The 26,071-nt window shown below is 35.1% G+C and overlaps 4 protein-coding genes and 1 long non-coding RNA gene across 6 annotated transcripts; all 5 read right to left on the bottom strand.

Annotated features, from left to right (window-relative positions):
- Nucleotides 1-12: 12 nt before the first annotated feature.
- LOC120339578 (putative oxidoreductase SERP2049) lies at nt 13-6,911 on the bottom strand. 2 transcript variants are annotated; one of them, XM_039407736.2, is made up of 8 exons: nt 6,718-6,909; nt 6,439-6,569; nt 5,783-5,917; nt 5,004-5,100; nt 2,997-3,113; nt 2,532-2,568; nt 2,151-2,214; nt 1,379-1,607 (listed from the first exon to the last, which is right to left on the bottom strand). In XM_039407736.2, exons 1-8 carry the CDS (start codon nt 6,752-6,754, stop codon nt 1,467-1,469), a joined length of 759 nt encoding a protein of 252 aa, XP_039263670.2. In that variant the 5' UTR covers nt 6,755-6,909; the 3' UTR covers nt 1,379-1,466. The 2 variants fall into 2 exon arrangements, with proteins under 2 accessions (XP_039263671.2, XP_039263670.2); XM_039407737.2 differs by lacking the exon at nt 2,997-3,113 and having other exon boundaries at nt 13-1,607; nt 6,718-6,911.
- A 781-nt stretch (nt 6,912-7,692) lies between these two features.
- Nucleotides 7,693-10,422, bottom strand: LOC120339276 (uncharacterized). The gene is made up of 3 exons (XM_039407367.2): nt 10,188-10,422; nt 9,845-9,946; nt 7,693-9,395 (listed from the first exon to the last, which is right to left on the bottom strand). Exons 1-3 carry the CDS (start codon nt 10,276-10,278, stop codon nt 8,572-8,574), a joined length of 1,017 nt encoding a protein of 338 aa, XP_039263301.2. The 5' UTR covers nt 10,279-10,422; the 3' UTR covers nt 7,693-8,571.
- Nucleotides 10,423-10,815: 393 nt separating this feature from the next.
- Nucleotides 10,816-14,010, bottom strand: LOC120339452 (uncharacterized). Its single transcript, XM_039407582.2, has 3 exons — nt 13,792-14,010; nt 13,543-13,638; nt 10,816-13,089 (listed from the first exon to the last, which is right to left on the bottom strand). Exons 1-3 carry the CDS (start codon nt 13,880-13,882, stop codon nt 12,266-12,268), a joined length of 1,011 nt encoding a protein of 336 aa, XP_039263516.2. The 5' UTR covers nt 13,883-14,010; the 3' UTR covers nt 10,816-12,265.
- Nucleotides 14,011-17,704: 3,694 nt separating this feature from the next.
- Nucleotides 17,705-18,550, bottom strand: LOC144427349 (uncharacterized). Its single transcript, XR_013477912.1, has 2 exons — nt 18,211-18,550; nt 17,705-17,953 (listed from the first exon to the last, which is right to left on the bottom strand). It is a non-coding gene; the product is annotated as an uncharacterized LOC144427349 (long non-coding RNA).
- A 1,894-nt stretch (nt 18,551-20,444) lies between these two features.
- LOC120339628 (uncharacterized) lies at nt 20,445-22,671 on the bottom strand. The gene is made up of 3 exons (XM_039407795.2): nt 22,565-22,671; nt 21,992-22,093; nt 20,445-21,541 (listed from the first exon to the last, which is right to left on the bottom strand). The coding sequence occupies exons 1-3, from the start codon at nt 22,653-22,655 to the stop codon at nt 20,718-20,720; spliced, it is 1,017 nt and encodes a 338-aa protein (XP_039263729.2). The 5' UTR covers nt 22,656-22,671; the 3' UTR covers nt 20,445-20,717.
- Between the last annotated feature and the right edge of the window lie 3,400 nt (nt 22,672-26,071).

Below are 26,071 nucleotides of genomic sequence, written 5' to 3' on the forward strand. Positions count from 1 at the left end.
CCAACAAAGAAAAGACAACATAAAGTTGAAGTCATTCAACCAGCGAGTAAGATGGCTTCCTATTTGACGACCGAAGAGCATATCAAGAACGGCAATTATCTCAAAGATATTTTAACCAGGACATGCTTTGTATATGGAGATGAAAAGGTTTACAACAATTTCAGATAACTGGTCGGAAATATTATTGGAGAAGATATGGACAAGTATTCGATGAAATAGAAAAGAACGGTAATCAGTAAAATTTGACGTAAAAACGTCTTTTTATCGACCACTTACAGCAATTATTGCATACGCTGCGCGCATTTATAAAATTCCTTCTATAATTCCAGCTTTGATATCCTGACAAAATTATATTTTATGTTGCAGAGAGATTTCCATGACACTCAATATGCACTTGCTACTGCCTGCGAACTTAGACTCAAGTTTACGCAGAAGGAGGTTGTCGTGGATACAACGTTACGCCAAACTACTTGTACAAATTTATAAGCAAAACATGTGCGGTAAACTGTACAACATACGCACAAGTTTGCTGAAGTTATGCGGGCTTGTATCTTAAAACACTTGGGCATTACATCAAATTGTACAATTGAACCGGGTCCTGGTATGTCAATTATAATGCAGACTATAAGTTAATTAATATTATATATATATATATATACATACCGGTATTTATTTTAAAATTAAATTTTTTTTTATTATATGTATTGGCTCACCACTTGACCTTTCCAACATTGAAATGTTCCGTCTGTATATTATATACACATGAAAAAATACTCATATTTTCAACACTGTGATTAGGTATAGCCAGTGGTGAAACTCAAATTTTTTGTCGGCCGTGTACATCACAAAAGTCATATTTTCCATCCGGTTCTGTTACGAACAGTCATATGTTTTCAGTATTGCTAACCGGTTCGCTGATCTCATAAAATTCCGTGAGATGGTTCTATAGAACCGGTGCGAACCGGCTGAATCCCACCACTGGGTATAGCCCATCACACGTAGTTTCTTCTAATTTTCTACTTGGGATATCTGCATCCCAACTTCAACTTGCCCTCTAAAGTAAAAAAACTCCCTTAACAAATCACGTACATGTTTTTCTTAGCACAAGGATAGATTAATATCAGAAACACTGTACAATTTGTTTACTCACGAGTTAATCAACTTGTGTTGAAATTTATCTCCTTATGTTGTGTTGTATTTTTTTTTCATGTTTTCTCGTTCAGTATCGAATCCTTCATATTTAATTAATACATGTACGACTTTCGCTTCGAATAAGGCTTTACGTCCTTTTACATCCTGGGTAAGGTGACGGGCATGGGATTGAACTCGATACTTAATCTACAATACCTGCATAGTCAAGTCTAACGCTAAATATCCACCGTGCCACCACACAAATTGTCAAAACTCTCATCTTTGAACATATTCTTTAATTAAATATTTTTTTTTTGCAAATATTTTTTTTTTATCTATGCATTGAGTGACCCGGAGTCGATAGGTAGGGTTATTCCAGTAATATGGGGAGAAGAACACAAGAACAATATCCCATCTGCGATTGTATCTGGCTTCATGATTCCAAGAATATGAGTCTTTTCAAAATCTGCAATGCACTGTTGATACAAAATGAGAATTTGACGAAGCACCTAAACAACTTGCACGAATAGGTGGTGGCCATGAGGTATTTTTAGAGTTGATTGCAGATACACAAATATGTAGTCGACGAAAGTCAGACAACCTTATTTGAAGCCTCCAAGTATTTCCTTTTGAAAATTGCACTTGCAAAAATACTTTAATTATTAAAAGCTTGTGGCTTAGAAAAAGTAAAATTTTGTCTAAAACGCTGGCGTTTGCTCGTTTAGTTTTATGAAAAATGATCGGCACCGACATTATAAATCTGAAATTCCGCCTGCCAATGATAAACAAAAGATGACGTCAGTTAGAAACAAGTCGGGACAATAACACCATACGATTTAAGAAAATTATGACGCCATATTGCTATTTAAGAAACAAGAAATTTCTGGCATTGCAACCTCAGGTACACAACAGTTGTATTAGATTTTAATTGAAATTTACGACTGTGGACAACTCTCGCACAAACTCCATTAAACTATTTACAATTGAACGTTCACGTAACTTGTGAATACATTGCATACCTTGTCAACAACTTCCTTTGGTATATTCTGTCTTTCTAATATTCCAGTATCAACAAATCCTGGACTGAAATAGTAAAAATTGTTGGTACTCTGTACGTAGTATGTGTATCAGGTTAGGGTTAGGCCATGATTTCAGGTACAAATACTACGGGAATAAAATTATGGCCTAACCTTAACCTGGTACACAAAACACATAGTATGTTCAGGTGTCCGCCATCTTGTTGCACATACAACGGGAACGCCAAAATGTTTAGTTTGATATTATACACACTCGTGACTTTTAGGTAAATAAACATTATAATATAGACAAAACTTAAAAGGAGTTTTCATAGTTGTCCCATTTTTGCTGAGGTGAAAACCCAGAAATGCTGTAATACTCACTTAATATTGTTGACTCGAACGCCGAAAGGGGCACACTCTAAAAATAAAGTGATTTAGCCATAAAATAGGAGTCATGCGCAATATATCCTAGATCAGGTGAGATATGGAGAGGATGCAAACATATTTTGAAATTTATATGACTCTGATTATAAGAATTGTTTTGATCTGATAATCAGCATTTTATAACATTTTCAAAATTAGGTTTTAAGACTTGTCAGTAATTTCAATTAGGCAAGATTATGCTCATAGTCACATACATTTCTAAAGTGTATCAAACAATTAGAAGATTGTAGAATATGTTTTTACGCTCATGACTAATCTACCAAAAATAAATATTAAATGGTGTATACTGTATACAATTACCAATTTTCATAGTAATTAGTTGTTTACGAAAGCATTTTCAGTATCAAAACAATACAGTATATCTAAAATAAGCATAGCAATGACATAAGAATCTCATTAGACCTGCAGAAAACCCCTTAGCAAAATGATCCAACGCACATTTCAACATTCCATAATGAACATTGTTCTGCCTTGGCCATATTTTCATACCAGACACACTCGACACGTTCACAACACAACCTGTAAAAAGGCATACAAAAACGAGTCAAAAAATTTCAAGACGATGCTTGATGCTTATTAATGAAATGGATTGTTCTGCCTTCTTTTGCATATGAGCGATGGGATATGAAATATTTTGAACCGATTATTATATTGAATTATTTAAAACCGATTCCCTGAATCATTAATTCAATGATATAACAAAGTAAAGTAAAGCTCATAATACAGAACACTGTCATTCCCTGAATATTTTCGTAAAAATCGCTCGTAAGACGTTAGCAGTGATATTTGCACCACGGTCGTAACATCAGTTTCATTTTTACATTGTTTTTTTAAGACAGGCATTTGAATAATTTGCGATACATTTGTGCTTTTAACGAGTAAACATCCTGGACACGTATTCTCGGATTAATTGACAACATTATTAGGCATTGGTAAAAAAGAGCAGTGTTTCCCATTTCCAATCCCTTGAATTTCACAAGAATTACCCACGGCTCTTGCTAACAAACAGAAACGATAAATTTGAGAAGGCGTATTTCAGGTTTTTGGGTATTGTTTCAATTCTAAGTTTTGCATAGAGCGCGCCAACACCGTTTCGTAAAATTGGAAATGTCAACCAAGGTAACAAATTATTGTGCGAAATTTTTCCCAAATTTGACCGAGGAATCATTATTTGACTAATAGATTTGCCCTTTATTGCCTATTTGTTCAGTTATTATTTAAACTCAAAATAACATTCAGGAGTCACGCAATGACTTTGCAGGGTTTTTATTCACCATTTAATACGAAAATGAAACTTACACAATAGGAAAGTAAAATCTTAGAAAGGTCAACTATCGTCTTTATAAATATCCGCATTCCGACGTCAGAAATGATAATATAGTCAGCTTAAACTTGGGACAGTTAATTTACAATCATTGGTTTTTACAATCAAAGATCAAAGCCGTCGTAAAAGATAAAAATCAGAATAAAATCCCGAATTCACTTTCTAATAGCCGTCTTTAACATATGTCGCCTATATGAACGCATAGTTCTCCCAGGAATATAAAACCAAACGTTGCGTAAGAATTAATCCTGGTAAAAAAGGGAGGACGGGCGGAAATAGCTCACCAATATTAGGATGCCTAGCATTTTAGATGCCCATTGTATTTGTATTAAAAATATTCTATATTCGACAATTCGTTAAAAATATTCGAATTATTCGATTCGATAAAAATATTCTATTTTGCCAATCCTTGCGATCTGTAATCATGCCAGTAATCAGGCAAAAAACGCGTGGTAGCACAAACACTGAGGCAATGAAACTTAATAATAAAACCTTTATTAAATTTAGTAAATTCACGATTATTTCATATCTCGAACACAGAAACGGTTACTTGTCGGATAGTTTCTGCGGTCTGAAAAGTCGAATGAGTCTTTTCGACATAGTAAATGCTACGATCTTTGCCATCAAATTATTCTCGGGCCTTGCACAAAATCCATATTGTGAAGAGATTCGTTCATCGGTGAAAATTGTTTATAACAACTTTAAACCTATTTAGTGTTTTTAGCAATAATAATTAATCGTTGTAATGAAATACAATAATGTGAGGTGCTCCGAAGTTGGGTCTTGTGTACATTATTGTAAGAAAACAGTCATAATATCGGTAACTATTAACCATCCATTTCAAATACAGGATATGTTATATTAACAAGAATAGATTTTCCCTTATCTGATCTTCTATGTTTTTATTATTTTATAGCTTAAATGGCTTCAAGAGTGGGAAATGTTCCTGTTTTGTGGTAGGTGTGCCGCTAATATTTAAATAGCCCAATAGTGTGCTGCGACATAAAAAATGTTGGGAACCACTGAACTAGAGGACTAAGAAGAAACATTCATTATATTAATAATATGATCGTTAGTTACCTTACCCTTTGTTTCCTTTAGGTGTGGCAAGGCATATTTGCATAGAAACACGGGCGCTCGTAGATTAGTTCGATAAAGACTTTCAAAATCCTTAACTTCGAGCTGGAAATTAAAATAATAATATTTTCACACACATAATTAAAGGCCTTAATGTGCTATGTAAAGGTTACGGACCCTTTACCTACGGACTACAAATGGACTGACAGTACCTTCTGAGAAGCTACCCAAAATCCGAACAAATTTAAGTAAGTCGATACTACTTGTTAGAATCTCTACAACAGTTAACGGAATTGAAAACATATCAAATTAGAGAGTTAACAAACAACTCAACAGAAATGAGCATAAACCATTTTTTTTATTTGGAAGCGGTGGAGTCAGATTTTGCCCCTTTTCACGTATTTTCACGCAAAACACTATTTTGAACTGCATATTTCCAAAAGTCGAGTATTGTCAAGTTTTGAATTGAAATTAGTGACAGATTGCAAACGTCAATCAACACTTTGTTATCCCGAAGGTGATAGTCATTAAAAGAGTCTGCGTAAAATATCCGAGCATTCATTTTTGTCGGTCGAAAGTCGATTATTAGAATATGCTGAAACAAATGGACTCGTTTTCCAAGGTATACTCAAATGTATTGAGATATACGCATTTAAGAGTGGATCTGCAAATAAACTTGTTAACTCAGTCGTTTCATCGTATTTTCATAGACTTAAATCCTCGATGAGTGAATACAATTCGTCAGACAGTCGTAAGAATGGCAACAATAACACAATTATAAGCTTACCTCGGCAATGGGTCCTCGCAGTGTTCGACCTGCGTTGTTGATAAGTACGTCGATTGCGGAATATTTTTCTATTGTTTTATTGATGATATTTTCAATATTTGAGAATTCAGATAAGTCTTCCGCAATTTCAAGAACCTTAAAAAATTAAGTAGAATAATAATCATTCAGAGGTATGATTCGTGTCACTCCAAACCTTAAGAATGTGATTGCGGTATAGAACCTAGTTACTTGCGTTGGGAATATAATAATGGCAAATCGGAGCCGGCGTATTAACAATTGTCCTGAATTCGCTTATAAAATTGTGTTATTGTAAAATAGGTGGTTGTTGTACCTATTTTCCCGAATAGTCGAGTCAATACTTGGGAAATAATTTCCCCTGATCACGATGACTTGAACTACTCGATTTTCCCATGTATACGACAAATTGTTTACCTTTTATGGGCACTAAACGATTGCTTTATTCTACGAACGCATCTTAGCCAAACAACGCTACGATTTAGTCAATTCTAGACCGTGCAACATAAAGTTAAAATCATATTTGCTTCCCCAATCAATTGGACAGTATAGGTTCGATTACTCCGGGTCAGGGACATTAGGTTGACTTGGAATATTTTACTTAATCTTTAAACTGTCTAGAAATCTGGTTTTTAATCTACCTCAGCTCCATGTTCTTTACATATGTTGGAAGTTTCACCCAGTCTTTCTATATTTCTTCCACATATTGCCAACCTGGCCCCCTCTTTTGCAAATGCTATAGCCGTGGCAGCTCCTATTCCACTGGAAGCTCCTATTGTAAAAATACAATGTGTAGACAAGCCATATTACAGTGTTACAAACAACCTTATTGCTTGAACCCTGCATATGTACGCGAAGGCAACATAAATGCTCAATAACAGTTCTGATTGGCTATGAAAGATGAATAACTTGTAACTTGCCTGTAACAATTACAACTTTTGAGCAGAACCGCTTCATACTGAATGTACAGGCAATAAATACGAAAAAGTTTGCAAGCTTGCCCTCCGCACTAGTCTAATTTCGTTATGGTTCAATGCATAAGTTTTGTAGACTGAACGAGGCTTCTCGAAGTGTCAATAATCGCGATAGCCAATCCAGGCATCTGAGTATCAAATTACTGTGACCACCCGCTTTAGTTCGGTATAGCGTTTTGTATATATACTAAAACATACGAATAGAGTCTATAAAACTGCTGGAACTATTGAAAATTGAAATATTTTAAATTAATTCGAGGTATTTCGAATCGCGGGTATGATAGGGCGAATGCAGTAGACATTCTGGGCTTCGACACATCAGACACGCGTGGGTGACATTTATGGATGTACAGTTTGCAGTTTTTAAGACTAACCAAACAACTGTTTTGCGTACGAGTTGTTGCCGATATCTCATTAGATGTGATTGCAGAGACACGTGTATTCGACGGAAGTTACAAGTTAGAAATCTTTATTTCAAGTTCCTGAATATTTCTTTTTTTAAACTTCCCTTACAAAAATAGGTATTTCGAATTCAGTTTAAAAAATTTGATTAGAGCTTCTTACGCCTGACTGGTCATGTTTACGGAAATAAACAAGGAAATCGATGCCCGAGGAAATATCTAAAAAGATAAGAAGCTATTAGCTACTGCTAAGCAATGGATGTTTCACCGAACTTCGATCCCAGGAAAATTCTTCCTGTACTTTACCATTGCAAAATTTTTGATGCTCAATTTTGTGGTTTCGCGAGTTGATGCCTATAAACTGGTTTACGTGTTTCAAAAAAACATTTGGATTGAAAATATTCAACCACCTGGCATTTAAAAGTGCCACTAGGAAAGTTTAGCCTAGTCTATCAGGATATTTTTGCACTAATTTTTGATTACTGTAATTAAACTGAAACTTCTATGAAAATGAAATAATCATTGAGCTATTTGATTCATACTTATATTTCGGAAACACAAATAAAAACTGACAAATAATAGCACGCAAAACCAGGGAAACGAAGCAATGTTCACAACCATTCCTGAAAATGTGTCTGACTAATGAAAGTGAGTGAGAGGCAGCTAAAATGTCGGTACTCCCGAAGTAAGACCATAATTTGATCTCAATTTTTCGTTAATTTAGTTCTATTACGAGTTCGGAGACTAGCCAAGTGACTCCCGTAGTATTTGTACCGGAAATTATAGCCTAATCCTAACCTGGTACACATACTACGTTCCGGTGCCCGGCATTCTGGTTCACATACTTCGGAAGTACCGAAATTTTCATCGTTACGTCCCTTTTTACAGCTTGCTGATTAGCCAATATTACGGAACTGAATAAGAAAGTTCGTGTTCGGGGAAACGTCCATATAGGCTATGGTTGCACACTAAATATTGTAATCCATATGATTTTAAATAAAAAAACAATAGAATAGACATAAAAAGCCATAACGCCAAACTGGAATTCTGACACCAAACGTGTTACCAGAATTGTTAAATTTGGCGTTAAAAAAGTCAATATGGCAATCCTACATATGCTCAAATGACCCAAGATGAAATGAAAACGTGTTACACAATAGTTTTCATGTTGAAAGTGTACGAAACAACGTGAGAGAGTATAGTCGTGATATATTATCGTTCTGAGCCTTACTTTGGGCTTTTGTTATTACAAAAATTAAAGTAGATTTCTTGATTCATAAAAATTGGCATATTTCGAAGTCTTTAATATATTTGGGTATAATCGATCATAAGTGGAGATCGATTCATTAAATTTTATACAAAGTTAATCATTACTGGAATAATGGTTTATGAAAAATTATTATTCATTCATTTTCTTAATTAGGTCTCGCTTTGATCTGAGACGACTTTCAACTCCGCCTATAAACTTTTTCTCTTGTTCGTCGCCCCTCCAATCTTTAACTTTACGGTAGCATTCCAGAGCTACTACGTAATTTTTCTCCGATTCAATGTGGTTGCCGTCTAGGCCGTAAGCTATTGCTTTATTATTCCACAAATGACCATAAATACGATATTCCTGAGCACCTTCACCAAACTTTTTCTTCATGAAATCAATTCCAATATTGCAATAGTCTATTTCTTTTTTATATTCTTCGAGAGCACCATACATAGCTGCGATTAAGTTTATACCATATGCCTCTTGAGTGAGTTTCAAAGTTGGTTCAATATCGCGAAAACTTTGCACGACTGTAAAAAGCTCTAGCAGTATTTCCACCCCAAAATCTTTGGCGATAGCATGCATTTCCTTCCCCTTCTTTTTCATCGAAATTATGATATCGTAAACTTTCACAGCTCTCTCTCCGTGGAACCTTACAATAGCCACGTCGGGACTCAACTCTATCTTGTACAGTTTAGCCGAACAGAGAATTAAAATTAGAGCACGAATATATTGGGAATTATCAATATAACTGTTAATCACTTTGTTGACGTCACTCAATTTCGGTCGGTGTGATGACGTCAACATCGTTTCAAGTTCGATGATTCTCTTTGTTGCATTCATATTCCGATGAAGTCGGATATAGCATTCTGCCAACATTAGTTGTTGAGTTATGGTCAAAGGTAATTTCTCAAGCATTGATGCCGCTTCATGAAATTTTGAGTTTTGAATCAAGTTTCTTGCGGGCTCTGAACAATAAAAGTATTAACGCCAAATAAGATGGAATTATGTTGACAAAGAACTCAGTAATTTGCAACTTAGTCACGTTATAAGAATAACTTCGGTATAATGGGAAATTCAAATAGGAATGGCCATTTTCAAATACCTAATGATTTCAGAATCAAATCGAATATTTTTTTTCCGAATCGGATCTCGAATGCTCGGAAGATATGTTGATGTGTATTTATTATAATGGGTCCTCCAGTTACATAAATTAGTCTAACCCTAACATGTAGGTATAAGCTGTGACAGATGTGTCATTTAACATGGACTGCCATACGAAACTTCAAAGTAATCACTCTTCGGGGACCAACAAGTCAAGAGATTTCCATAAATCAATACCAAGTTTAATTAATGTTTGACGAAATATTAAGGAAATATTTCAAACGTGATTTAATATGATTAGCGTTAAACATACCCAACATTATATTCTGAGCATCGGGCGACAGACTCGTAGCTCCGTTCATTTCAGCAGCGAGATGTGAATTCGGTTGAACTTCGGTGTAAGGCGGTGGTGAATCTATAAATAGAAGAACTTGTTTATTTTTATTTTGTACTTTTAAGTAATAACTGAATGAATACTGATTTCATTATAGTGAATAGAAATTGCTGCCAAAAGGTTGGTGAGGTAGTATTGACGCAAGCATCAGTTTCGATATTTATATTTCTAGAAAAGCCCATACCAAAAGTAACATGATATGTTTTCATTCGTTTGACTATCCGAAAAGATCCCATGGTATACAGAATAATATGACATATACCTTGATAATCTCCGACATCGTCTACTATGCCAGAATATAATTCTTGTTCAGTAGGAGCAGACGGCTCAAGATTCATCTCTTTCTTTGACATTTCCTATTTCTTGTGACAATTGGTTTCGAGACAAACTTTCAACTCAGCTATATTGCTATATTACAAGCTATACGCCGTCATTTAACAATTGCAGTTTAAATATATATATATATACCTTTTCTAAAATGCACCATCATAATTCATATGACACTCACGTGATGCGCAGCGTAAATATTTGGCGTACAAACATGCGCTATTACCCATGTATGAGCCAATAGACTTTCAATAATTTCTTCGCGTTTCGAATATATTTGAACCCGGTCCATTGTCATATTTAGGCTAGAGTACAAAAAAGTTTTCCTGACTGATAAAGAAAACAGCTGCTGATTTCTTAACGAAGGAAATGAAACGACTTCGATTTTTTGAGTTCCATATTCTGTGTTCGTGAGGCTGGGAACGATGCGCAATCATCACGGGTTAAATCTTTAAGATATAATAATCACATGCCATGTAATCTCATGTTTACCACGCGCTTTCGTTTGAGAAATTCCCCACGATCTTTTTTTAGTTGCTTGTTGGTGAATTACTGGGATTTTTGACACAGAGTTCCATGTATTATCCGGCGGAATGTGTACATGATGGCTTAAGCTGTGTAGTTACACCATGCGCTATCTATTTGCATCTCCGTTTGTGTGTATCTGCAAATTGTAAAACTTGAAAGTCTTTCAAACTCAGTTTTACCTTTGCGTGTGACTTGTGAATATAGTTTTGCGCCTGTCAGTAAAATTTCAGGCTTATGTCTCGCATCATGGAAACACATTATGGGTTCAATACATCACAATACATACGGCTATAACTCAGAAAATTACATAGTAAGTACAGATCCGTTGTCGCCATTTTCGTTCCGTGTTGTTTTTCCGTGTTCGTCCATATAACGTCACCGACGCGTGTCTGATGTGTCGAAGCCTCATAATGTCTACTGCTGTCGAGGATTCGAAATAACCCGTAGGTTATATTATAATTTGAAATTTTAATAGTAGTAGCAGTATTATAGACTCTATCCGTAGGTTCTAGTATGTCTACGAAATTCTATAACAAACTAAATCGGAAGGCCACGGTAATTTGATACAGTACACTAATGCCTATATTGGTTTACATTGGCTATTGCGTATACTGTATTGACATATCGGGAAGCCTCGTTAAGTATAAAAAACTTGTGCGTTGAACCATAACGAAATTTGACTGGCAAGCTTGCAAACTTTTTTGGAGTTGTTGCACTGACTTTCAGAATGAAACGGTTCTGCTCGAAAGTTGTAATTATTACAGACAAGTTACAAGTAGTCATTCATTGCTCGCAGGACTGTTGTTGCGCATTTATGTTACCTTTGCCCATATATGCAGGTCTCAATCAGGTGCTTCTAGTGGAATAGGAGCTGCCACGGCAATTTTTACGTCACTTTTTACCGATTGCTGATTATCCAATATTACTGAAGTGAATAAGAACTTTCATGTTCGGGGACACGTTCATAGGCTATTGTTGAACACTAAATATTCTAATCTATACGAGTCTAAATAAATAAACAATTGAATAGACATAAAGAGCCCACAAAAAACCATAACGTCAAACTGGAATTCTGACGCCAAACGTGTTACCAGAATTGTTACATTTGGCCACAAAAAAGCCAATATGACAACCCTGCTCACAACGACCTAATCACGCACACAGGGTTCATTTGAGTTTGCTCATCTACCAGGACATATGCTCAAATGAACCAGGATGAAATGAGAAAAGTGTTACACAATAGTTTATATGTTAATAGTGTAAGAAACAACATGAAAGAGTAAAGCCTTAAAATATTATCGTTCTAAGCTTTGCTTTGGGCTTTGTTATTAACAAAATCAAATTAGATTTTTTGATTCATAAAAATTGGTTTATTTTGAAGTCTTAACTATATTTGGTTTTAATTGATGATCATAATTGGAGATCGATTCATTAAATTTTATACAAAGTAAATCATTGATGGAATAATGGTTTATGAAAAAAATATTATTCATTCATTTTCTTAATTAGGTCTCGCTTTGATCTGAGACGACTTTCAACTCCGCCTATGAACTTTTTCTCTTGTTCGTCGCCCCTCCAATCTTCAACTTTACGGTAGCATTCCAGAGCTACTACGTAATTTTTCTCCGATTCAATGTGGTTGCCGTCTAGGCCGTAAGCTATTGCTTTATTATTCCAAAAATGACCATAAACACGATATTTCTGAGCACCTCCACCAAACTTTTTCTTCATGAAATCAATTCCAATATTGCAATAGTCTATTTCTTTTTCATATTCTTCGAGAGCACCATACATAGCTGCAATTAAGTTTATACCATATGCCTCTTGAGTGAGTTTCAAAGTTGGTTCAATATCGCGAAAATTTTGCACGACTGAAAAAAGCTCTAGCAGTATTTCTACCCCAAAATCTTTGGCGATAGCATGCATTTCCTTCCCCTTCTTTTTCATCGAAATTATGATATCGTAAACTTTCACAGCTCTCTCTCCGTGGAACCTTACAATAGCCACATCGGGACTCAACTCTATCTTATACAGTTTAGCCGAACAGAGAATTAAAATTAAAGCACGAATATATTGGGAATTAGCAATATAACTGTTAATCACTTTGTTGACGTCACTCAATTTCGGTCGGTGTGATGAAGTCAACATCGTTTCAAGTTCGATGATTCTCTTTGTTGCATTCATATTCCGATGAAGTCGGATATAGCATTCTGCCAACATGAGTTGTTGAGTTATGGTCAAAGGTAATTTCTCAAGCATTGATGCCGCTTCATGAAATTTTGAGTTTTGGATCAAGTTTCTTGCAGGCTCTGAACAATAAAAGAACTACCGTCAAACAAACTGGTATTATGTTGAGGAAGAACTCAGTAATTTGCAACTTACTCACGTTATAAGAATAGGTTCCGTATAATGGGAAATTCAAATAGGACTGAGCATTCTCAAATACCTCATGATTTCAGAATCAAAACGAATATTTTTTTTCGAATCGGATCTCGAATGCTCGGAAGATATGTTGATGTGTATTTTTTTTATTGTAATGGGTCCTACAGATACATAAATTAGTCTAACACTAACATGTAGGTATAAGCTTGTGACAGATGTGTCATTTAACATGGACTGGCATACGAAAATTCAAAGTAATCACTCTTCGATAATCACAAGTCAAGAGATTTCCATAAAGCATTACCAAGTTTAATTAATGCTTGACGAAATATGAAGAAAATATTTCAAACGTGGTTTAATATGAGTAGTGTTATACATACCCAACATCATATTCTGAGCTTCGGGCGATAGACTCATAGTTCTGTTCATTTCAGCAGCGAGATGTGGTTGAACTTCGGTGTAAGGCGGTGGTGAATCTATTAATAGAAGAACTTGTTTATTTTATTTTGTACTTTTAAGTAATAACTGAATGAATACTGATTTCATGATAGTGAATAGAAATTGCTGCCAAAAGGTTGGTGAGGTAGTATTTACGCAAGCCATAGTATACAAAATATTATGACATATACCTTGATAATCTCCGACATCTTGTACCATGCCAGAACATAATTCTTGTTCAGTAGGAGCAGACGGCTCGAGATTCATCCCTTTCTTTGACATTTCCTATTTCTTGTGGCAATTGGTTTCGCGAAAAACCTCCAACTCAGCTATATTACAAGCCATACACTGTCAATTAACAAACAATTGCAGTTTAAATATGTATATATATATCTTGTGTCGGCTGCACCATGCGCATCATAATTCATATGACACTCAGGTGATGCGCAACGTAAATATTTGGCGAACAAACATTGTTTGCAATAATAATGCATGCGCTATTACCCAAGCACGAGCCATTAAAATACACTTTCAATAATTTGATAATTGCATCGCGTCTAGAATATATATCTCTTTGTAAAAATTCGAGCCTGGCACATTGTCATAATTAGGATAAATAAAAAACAAAGTTTTCCTGACTGATGAAGAAAACAGCTGCTGATTTATTAACGGGGAAAATCAAACGGCTTGGATTTTCTGAGTTCCATATTCGGTGTTAATGAGAATTCGTTTGAGGCTCAGAACGACGCGCTATCATCACGGGTTAAATCTCCAAATAATAATAATCACATGCAAGCTATAATCTCATGCTTACCGTGCACCTCGTTTGAGAAATTCACCACGATCTTTTCTAGATGATTGTTGGAAAATTACTGGGATTTTTGACAAACAGTTCCGTGTATTATCTGGCGGAATGTTTACATGATCGCTTGAGGTGGGTAGTTACACCACGTGCAATCTAGTTGCATCTCGGGTTTGCGTGTATCTACAAACTGTAAAACTTGAAAGTCTTTCAGACTCATTTTTACTGTGTGAATATAGTTGTGCGCATATCGTTAAAATTTTGAAAGGTTTATGCCTCGCATCATGGAAACACATTACTGCTATTGGGGAACTATGGCCCTACTCGTGCGTGCCTTTACACCAGTACCATTAAAACGTACTGATGTGTCGAAGCCTCAGAATGTCTGCTAATTTCGCCGTATCATGCACGAGATTCGAAATAACTTGAATGAATTTGAAAATTTAAAATGTTGCAGCAGTATTATAGACTTTATCCGTAGGTTCTAGCAATGACATTAAACAACATGATGCGCAACTCCGGCATTTTTGTCCGAAGATCGTATTCGATAGCACGCTCCAATGCACATACTTGACGAGACGAAAACGAGCGGATGTGTGCTGCTTTCAAGGCGTAGCACGAATGGTGGTCGTGCCTGCTTTGACAGTTGTTGTCGATTTTAATGATATTTTGGAAAGTTAAGGTAAAAAAAAAATCGGAAAAAGGTAAGGTAAATACTATTGTTGTATATCACACCCGGGCGTCGCATTGTTAAGTACATGTGGGAAAGCCAGCCTTTGTCAAATACTACGAAGTTATTAATTCAGTTCTTTGCCCATTTGCCGAAATTACATATTTACTTACCCCTTATGGTTTCAAATAGTTCATGCACCTCCAGTTAGATTTTTTTTTATTCAGTGTGGATATATACTCACTGTTGATTGCTGCTCATTGTAACATACTATTGCGTATTCACTTTATTTGCGTATTGAATCAAAGTGTTAACAAGTTCACCTAACATTTCACTCATACCGGTCTATATTGTATAGTCTGATCTCTCAAGTATTTGGAGCCACGAATGCTTGTAATTTTCTGACTAAACCCTTTTATTAGTTGGTTTATATACCAAATTCAGTAAAATATTTTTTACATAAAACATAAGATATTGGATTTATTAGCTTTTCCATTCTAAATCATATAGACTGCTTTATTTATTCTTAACGAAAATTAATAAATTTCCTCTCTTTCTTCAGATGTGAAAGTTGTGGACAAACCTGTCTAAGCATTGTGAGACTCCTGCAGCACAAGAGGCAATAGTAGAAATAGTAAGTATATCAATCAAGAAATTAAGCCGACATAAAGCAAAACTTTCAACTATTCGTCTAATCTCAATTTCCTATTATTTATTCACAGGACAACTATAGCAGAAGGGGAGATATCAGAAGTCTGGCGACATATCAGTGACAGTGTGATTCCAATAAATATAATTAGAGTACTACATAAATGTTTGCAATAGAAAAACAACCTATGGAGGCATGCAAAGACATTTGACCCTCCGGTAGAGTTGTGTATGGCCCCCACATCCTGCAGGGCTTGAGGAAAATAGCTAAAAATTCCAAAGCGTAAGATTGCATAAGCGGTCTTGTTTGTAAAAAGGCACAAAACACGCCAGACATACCTAAAAACAGCTTTTAAAAATGAGAATTACGGGTAACTCACTGCACCTGTGTTATATTTGGTTCATCAACTTCCCTCGAACGATTAACAATAATTGTAATAGTATTCTGGAAGTTTTTTTTTATCTAAATGTAATAGATTTTTCAAACCTTTTAAAGTGAAATTGATTATTCACACAGAAAACAATTTACTGAAAGTAGTTTTGGAATATCAATTTTTTTTTGTCCACTTTTTGACCCAATTAAGAATACACATCAAGCTAGCAAAAGAATACTTGAATAAAACACTTGAGTGATTAAATTAAACGCAAAGTACATGAAGAAGGTGGCATTTTCGAAGAAAATGGGAGTTGCAATATTTCTGCTTTTCACAAAATTCTGAAGCACATTGTTTAATTTGTAATATTTCCCTCAATACAATGAAAAAACACAATAAGCTCAGCAGTCAATATGACAAATTCGAAGACCAACTTCGAACAGAAAATTTCCATGTGTTTGTATATTAATATAATTATACAACGACTTAGTTACTAAAAATCAATATCAATAATAATTAAAGCAATCCTATGCCACGCAATGTGGTGCGAAATGTCTTGTCGAAAAAATCTGTCATTTGTTTTTTCACTGATCTAGACATGAAATGATAAAAGTAACTTTTTTGCATTACTGGAATTATTTAAACATTCGCAAAGATCCAGATTAACCCATGATCATGTGGCCTCGTTAGTTAGAGTTGGTACTATAAACTCATTTTAGCCTGGCCCTAGTATGCTGGTGACACAAAAAAGAAGCCAAACGTCAGGACAAATGTAATTATTAAAACATTGAGTTTATACTGTAGTATTTTTGTTAATTTTAGGGTCATATATTTAGATTAAGTTATTTTTAGTGTATGTATTATTCTTTCCTTATCTAAAGCTTGTTCAAAAATGATTTTGATGGTTGTACATAGAATTTTATGATTTTTTATAACAAATACAGTAGGCTAACTTGCAAATGTTGCAATAATAGTGGAATGCAAATATTAATATGTAATTGCAGTTGAAATTGAAAAAATAATAAAACTTAATCCAACTGTTTAGTTGCATCACAATATATGTCATGTCGCAAACTAAAACTATCTTGAAAATATCTTTTAAGTATACATTATCAAAAACTGTTTGCGGCCCTTTTTACAATTTCCAAAATGCAATGCGGCTCTCGAAAACTCATGAGTTTGACACCACTGATCTATTCTAGACGATTCAAGCATTGCTTTGGGAAATAATATCACTTCAATTAAATTTAAAAAATATCGCTATATTAAATACAAAATCGTTGCTATCATAAAGATAAACCAGTTCAGCCACTCGAAATATATTGGCCTTCACAAAGCAATGGAGGCAAAATTGAGAGTTCATGAGCTATAAACATTTGTTCTTTTCTTTGTCTTGAACTTTTCATACTCCACAGCCCCTATTAATTTTTTTTAATTTAATTACCATGTGATGGTCATACATATCTTTAACTTGTATTTTCTGTCATGATGTATTAACTCAATGTGCCAAACTAATAATTAGTGTGCATATTTTGCCTTCAGATGACATAAATGTATTGTCTTGTTTATTACCTCAGCTTGGAGTATTGACAAGAAAAAGGTGCCAGTAAATTAGGTAAAAAATTTTTAACTCTTTGTTATAATCAGAATTCACAATCAATAGGAATTATAAACAGCCAACAATCAATGAGAATTATATGCAAAATCCCTCAGAATAAATTTGTCTAAAATCGGAGGAAGGCAAAAAATATAGGTAGTTTCCATCCACACAAGCATTTCAAGAAGACTTGCTCGAGCCAAACTAAATGAGCATCGTCAGGTGATCGGTCGCTGCAAGTTGAATTCAGCCCTGCAACCTCCTGCATATAAGATAATATTAATTAGTGGGCTATGAGCTAAATTCCTAAATTTAAACAAACCTATCTACGATGCATTATGTACCAGCAATGTTACCTACGATTAACTGAATATGTAATATGGCTAATAAATTCACCTACAAAAGCAAGTTCGATAGGTGCAAACTTTGTGTTATGGAATTGTATCACAGCACAGTTTTGTAGGACACCCTCTTCAAATGAAATTTCAATGATTAAGCGCAAACATTAAAATTACAAACTTTGAACTTTGTCATTATCTGCAAAATGTTCCACACAAATCTTCCCGCTATCGCGTTTGTACTCTTCTCTGATAAAAAAAAAACGTCTATGAATGCCAAGAATTGCTCTTTACAGCTTGCCTGCCATTCCAGATTTCCAAGTGAGCAAAACTTCTTAGATATAGAGATTATTTTGTTTTGTTACAGGCGCAAAAAGGCAGGTACTACACGTAAAAAAGACGCCGAGTAGCAAAAGCAAGCGGAAAACGGACGCGAAAGGCGACGAGAAATATGTGCATTGGAGCGTATCATGAAATACAATCTTTCGCCTGTAGTCTTATGGAGTGACGTCAGAGTTGCCTATCATGTTGTTTAATGTCATTGGTTCTAGTATGCATACGAAATTCATGGTAATTTAATACAGTACCCTAATGCCTGGATTGGTTTACATTGACTATTGCGTATACTGTATTAATATATCGGGAAGCCTCGTTGAGTATAAAAAAATTTGTGCGTTGAACCATGACGAAATTTGTCTAGTGCGGATTGCAAGCTTACAAACTTTTTCGGAGTTGTTGCACAGCCTTACAGAATGAAACAGTTCTGCTCGAAAGTTGTAATTTGTTACAGGCAAGTTACAAGTAGTTAGTTATTCATCGTTCGTAGCCGATCAGGACTGTTCTTGATCGTTTATGTTACCTTTACCTATATATGCAGGACTCGAGCAATGAGTTCTGCGTCCACCGATATAATACATGATTGCAATCTGGCATTTTTACAATAGGTGCTTCCAGTGGAATAGGAGCTGCCACGGCAATAGCATTTGCAAACGAGGGGGCCAGGTTGGCAATATGTGGAAGAAATATATAAAGACTGGGTGAAACTGCTAAAATATGTAAAAAAAAAATGGAGCTGAGGTAGATTAAAATCAGATTCCTAGATAGTTTTAAAGGTTAATATTCCAAGTCAACCAACCCAATGGCCCGGAGCATTCAAACCGATACTGTACAATTGATTGGGGAAGCAAGTCTGATTTCAATTTATTGTTGCACGATTTGGAATTGAATTAATCGTAAAGTAAGAATTCGATAAAGTTACAAATTCTGATACTTTCTCTTTACCATCTGTCCATATGAGGAAACAGTCATTAATGAAGGGGGAATAGTACTGTGGTTTTAACGGGATTTTGTCTAATAGTTCAGATTCCAGGTTTGCCATAAACATGTTCCCATAATTGGGTGCCAATTTTGTTCCTATCACCGTTGCCTGAATTTGGAGATAATGTTTCTCTTCAAAAACGATGCTCGGGGAAATATCTAAATGCTAAGAAGCTATTAGCTAAGCAATGGATGTTTCCCCGACCTTTGATCTTGGGAAAATGGTTGCTATACTTTACCATTGCAAAATTTTCCATGCCTAATTTAGTGGTGCCTGTTTACGTCTTTCAAACCACCATTTTCATTCAAAATATTCAACCACCTAAAATTTAAAAGTGCCGTTAGGGAAGTCTAGCCTAGCCTATCAATTATTTTTGCACTAATTTTTGATTACTGTGAATTATTAAACTAAATCTTCTGGGAAAATGAAAGGATCATTAAGGGTATTTGACTCATACTTAACATTTCGGAAACACAACTAAAAACTGACAAATAACACAAAAAAACACGAAAACGAGGCAATGTTTACAACCATGCCTGAAAATTTGTCTGACCGCCGAAAGTGAGTGAGAGGCTGCTAAAATTTCGGTACTCCCAAAGTATGAACATAATTTTATTTCAATTTTCCTTATTTTAGTTCTATTACGAGTTCGGGGACTAACCAAGTGACTCCCGTAATATTTGTACCTGAAATTATGGCCTAGCCTGGTACACATACTACGTTCCGATGTCTGCCATCTTGATTCACATACTTCGGGAGTACTGAAATTTCCATTGTTACGTCATTTTTAACAGCTTGTTGATTAGTTAATATTACGGAAGTGAATAAGAAAGTTCATGTTCGGGGAAACATTCATAGGCTATTGTTGCACTCTAGATATTGTAATCCTTATGATTTTAAATAAATAAACAATAGAATAGACATAAAGAGCCATGGAACGCCAAACTGGAATTCTGACACCCAACTTGTTACCATACCGAATTGTTAAATTTGGCCTTAAAAAGTCAATATGGCAACCCTGCTCACGACGACCTAATCCCGTATACACAATATTCATATGAGTTTGCTCAGCTATTAGGACATTTGCTCAAATGCTGCAGGATGAAATAAAAACGTGTTACACAATAGTTTTCATGTTAAAAGTGTAAGAAACAACGTGAGAGAGTATACAGTCTTGATATATCATCGTTCTAAGCCTTACTTTGGGCTTTGTTATTACAAAAATTAAAAATGATTTCTTGATTCATAAAAATTGGCATATTTCGAAGTCTTAAATATGTTTGGCTATAATTGGTGATCATTATTGGAGATCGATTCATCAATTCTATACAAAGTAAATCATTACTAGAATAATGGTTTAAAAAAAATTATTATTTATTCATTTTCATAATTTGGTCTCGCTCTGATCTGAGACGACTTTCAACTCCGCCTATAAACTTTTTCTCTTGTTCGTCGCTCGTCCAATCTTGAACTTTGCGGTAGCATTCCAGAGCTACTACGTAACTTTTCTCCGATTCAATGTGATTACCCTCTAGGCCGTAAGCTATTGCTTTATTATTCCAAAAATGACCGTAAACACGATATTTCTGAGCACCTTCACCAAACTTTTTCTTCATGAAGTTAATACCAATATTACAATAGTCTATTTCTTCTTTATATTCTTCAATAGCACCATACATAGCTGCGATTAGGCTTATACAGTATGCCTCTTGATTGAATTTCAAAGTTGGTTCAATATCGCGAAAACGTTGCACGACCGAAAAAAGCTCTAGCAGGATTTCCACCCCAAAATCTTTGGCGATAGCATGCATTTCCTTCCCCTTCTTTTTCATCGAAATTATGATATCGTAAACTTTCACAGCTCTCTCTCTGTGGAACCTTACAATAGCCACATCGGGACTCAACTCTATCTTATACAGATTAGCCGAACAGAGAATTAAAATTAAAGCACGAATATATTGGGAATTATCAATATAACTGTTAATCACTTTGTTGACATCACTCAATTTCGGTCGGTGTGATGAAGTCAACATCGTTTCAAGTTCGATGATTCTCTTTGTTGCATTCATATTTCGATGAAGTCGGATATAGCATTCTGCCAACATGAGTTGTTGAGTTGTTGACAAAGGTAATTTCTCAAGCAATGATGCCGCTTCATGGAATTTTGAGTTTTGAATCAAGTTTCTTGCAGGCTCTGAACAATAAATGTATTAACGTCAAATGAGATGAAATTATGTTGACAAAGAACTCAGTAATTTGCAACTTAGTCACGTAATAAGAATAGGTTCCGTATAATGGGAAATTCAAATAGGACTGAGCTTTCTCAAATACCTCATGATTTCAGAATCAAATTGAATATTTGTTTTCCGAATCGGATCTCGAATGCTCGGAAGATATGTTGATGTGTATTTTTTATTATAAATGGTCCTCGAGACACATGAATTACTATAGCCCTGACCATGTAGTTTCAAGCTTGTGACAGATGTGTCATTTAACATGGACAGTTATACAAAACTGCAAAAGTAATCAATCGCTATTCAGGGACTAAGAAGTCAAGGGGTTTCCATAAAACAATACCATTTCAATATTTGCCGAAGTAAGAAAATATTTCAAAGTGATTCATTACGAGTAGTGTTTAACATACCCAACATCATATTCTGAGCATCAGCCGATAGACTCGTAGCCCCGTTCATTTCTGCAGCGAGATGTGAATTCGGTTGAACTTCGGTGTAAGGCGGTGGCGAATCTATTAATGGAAAAACTTGTTCATTCTTATGTTGTACTTCTAAGTATTACCTGAATGAATACGGATTTCATTATAATGAATGTAAATTTCTGCCAAAAGGTGAAAGCCAGAAATAACAACTGTATTAGGTGCCTTGTCCATCAAACTACCTTTCTTTACATATTGCATCAATATAAGTCATCACAGTGTGAAATATAAGCTCGGGAAATGCTGAATATTGCTATATAAAAACTGCTAAAGCATATTAATTTGGACTATCAGTTCAATGGAAAATGGACAGCATGATGCCTATAAAGGTAGAAATCATGATTTGAACAACTGAAATAAGAGGTTTTTAAAAAACTTCTTTGTCTCAAAAACAATTACATTATTCGACAATCTCATACAGTTTTAGAGGTAATATTGACGCAAGCATTAATTTTGTCACTATCTAAAAATATCCCATGGTATACAGAATAATATGACATATACCTTGATAATATCCGACATCGTCTACCATGCCAGAATATAATTCTTGTTCAGTAGGAGCAGACGGCTCAAGATTCATCTGTTTCTTTGACATTTCTTGTGACAATTGGTTTCGAGACAAACTTTCAACTCAGCTATATTACAAGTCACACGTCGTTATTTAACAATTGCAGTTTAAATATATATATATATATATACCCTTTCTCGAATGCATCATGCGCATCATAATTCATATCACACTCATGTGATGCGCAACGTAAATATTTGGCGTACAAACATTGTTTGCAATAATAATGCATGCGCTATTACTCAAGCACGAGCCATTAAAATACACTCTCAATTATTTAATAATTTCTCCGCGTCTCGAATATATATCTTTATGTAAAAGTTTGAGCCCGGTCCATTGTCATATTTAACTATAGAGAACAAAAAAGTTTTTCCTGACTGATAAAGAAAACAGCTGCTAATGCCTTAACGGGGGAGAAACGGCTCGGATTTTCTGAATTCCAGAAAGTTTTGAGAAATTCACCACGAGCTTTTCTAGTTGTTTGTTGGTAAATTACATAGATTTTTGACACAGAGTTACATGTATTATCTGACGGAATGTTTACATAATGGAATACGTTGGGTAGTTACACCATGCGCCATCTATTTGCATGAAACTTTAAGTCCTTAAAACTGATTTTTACCTTTGTGTGACATGAGAATAAAGCTCAGCGCATAGCAATAAAATTTTGAAATGTCAGGCTTATGTCTCGCATCATGGAAATACATCATGTATCCAATACATTGCTGCTATCGGGGGACTATGGCCCTACTCGTGCGTGTCTTTACCCCAGTACCATTAAAACGTACTTTAGTGTAGTAAACTCCAATCTGACTCTTCAGACATCAATATGCAAATAATATATTCGTTCCAATGTTCGTATATTATGAGGTTGCACGATCGAATTGAATTCAAAACAAACACGTCATACATCGGTAAATACAAAAAAGCATTGCTAAGACCGCAATAAATCATAATTAGGCAATAGGGCAAATGACCTACCCATGCAATAAAATTACATACCATCAATATGAAGGGTTGATTGACGCGATAAATCCTAGTTACGTTCCACATTCGCTACACTGCTATCACAGCAGGTTTGTTCATAACATTTTCCTCGCACGCGAGATACAAACTTAGTTTAGTCGATCCCATCTTCTATTGATGCACTTGTATTTCAGTTCCATATTCTTGAAACCGACTTGGTAATCACAGTAGAGGATTGCAACGCAAGGACGGTTCTCAGAAATAAATAATAAACATAATAGCTTGAACATCAATGTGAAATACTGTTGATAGAATTGATCGAATTTCTAAGTATGTCATTTAATTATCAGCTTTTCGCTCAAGCCCTGTTATAAACAAATTTAGTGGATAGTTTTTTACGCAAATCCTTGACAAATACCGTTAAATCTGGATTTCACAAAAAAATCGTGAGAAAATATTAATTCAGTTCTTGTTATTAATCTATAAAATGAATTCGGGAAAGGGACAGTATTTTGAGGATTTCTATTTCTCAGAAAGTTACATGGTAAGTACAGATTCGCCATTTTCATCGCGTATATTTTTTTTTTCGCCAGTAAAACATCACCGACGTGTGTGTGATGTGTCAAAGCCCCAGAATGTCTTTTGCTTCGCCGTATCATACACGAGATTCGAAATAACTCGAATGAATTGGAAATTTTAATAATTGAAACAGTATTATAAACTCTATCCGTAGGTTCTAGTAGTATATATACAAAATTCTATACCGAACTAAAGCGGGTGGTCACAGTAATTTGATACTCAAATGCCTATATCTCGCACTTAGTAAAACACAGTTTATCCCTTGGTTTTGCCCTATCCCCACTAAAATTTCTTTATATGTCAGATTAAGATTTAACCCATATTAAACAGTTAGCCATGCATTGACTATTCCCCAAAATTGTTGCACAAATTGACAGAAATAAAATAAATGTAGCACTGTTTCGACATGACTCTCACAAATGTACATTTCGGACTTCGGACTCCTATTTATTCTAAATATCAGGTCATTTGTAGGTACTGCTCTCAAAGCAAATTTGACATGGAAAGATCTAAGTCGCGATTCAATATCGCAATAAAAAAACTTTTTCATACTGCCAATTATCCAAGTTCTTGCAAAATTCATTTGACCATTTTTCTATTTTCTCATTAGGAATCAAAATTTTCACATTACGAAGCTTAACATATATATATCGGGAAGATTTATCAATGCTTTGAATATCTTCGATTAGACTACGATGAGGTTTGGCTTGAGGTGTTTTTGATAAATTTTCTTTCCATGCTTGGGGTATACATGATAAAAATTTTAAATACGATTGCATGTCATTATAAAAATCAGAAAAGTTTATCGCGACTTTCGTATCTCCACTAAAGTCATAAGATTTTAACCGGAATGTTTATCCGAGATAACAAAGAGATGTTTTGAGTAAGAAAAATCATGAAAATTAGCTCACAAGCATACTATAAAATCAATTAGAGGAATGGCGCCTTCGGCAAAACGAGTGGGTTGCGATAATGAAGAATATGCTTACATCGACGGCGGATGAGACACGCTAGCCTGGCCTATGTTAATTGTAATAGTCCTCTGATGCAAAGACGCCTCAAGTAATCTGTTATGACGCCATGATGTGGATTTCGAGTTCATGTATTTACATTTTTCTCATAAAATGAAGGCATAATTACGGTTAATACTGTTCGGTTAATTTATGCTTAGCATACTTTGTTTTTACGGTTGAAGTGATAGAGTTTTTCAAGATCATAGAAACTCATTTATTCGATCGCTTTTCAATTTTCGCAAGGTGGTTTCGTCGCAGGGTCGTTCACCCAATGGCGTTGCGTTATCGGGTGCGTCTTACTGCGCCAACCACTGAACTACAGCTTGAAAAAGTGTACATGAGCCTCTATCGTTATTTGTGGCGTTTTGAAGAAGTTATTGCAAATAAGAAGCGCTTGGCAAGTTTTTACATCCATTTTTCTTCAACCTATTTAATACAAAAAAATCAAATAGTACAGCCATTTTGAACAAAACAGGCAAAAAAAACTTGATTTGAAACAATTGTTTTAAAACAATTCTTTTTGAACAAATTCCTATTTATAAGCCGTCGCCATTAACGCTGGTACGCAAAAAAGTTGTTTGGGTTCTTGTAAAAACTGCAATCTTTTTTACTTCCACTACTAAATTAATTTTATTTTGGGCGAAGTGACCTGTAACCAAAATAGCTAAACGTTCCATATCGCAGACAGGGCATTGTTACGCACCAATCGTTTGCAGCGACAAAAGTTAGCGGATCCCCAAAAACAGAAACTGCGGTTTCGATTCCTTTGCTCTGACTCAATAGCGACACCGCGTGTCCTATCACTAATTAACTAATAACTCGCTAATTATACGTCATAATTAATCCAAAATCAATAGGCATGAACTTTAATCCGAGATATGATGA

This window comes from Styela clava, chromosome 9, assembly GCF_964204865.1.
Source record: "Styela clava chromosome 9, kaStyClav1.hap1.2, whole genome shotgun sequence".
Taxonomy (NCBI): Eukaryota; Metazoa; Chordata; class Ascidiacea; order Stolidobranchia; family Styelidae; genus Styela; species Styela clava.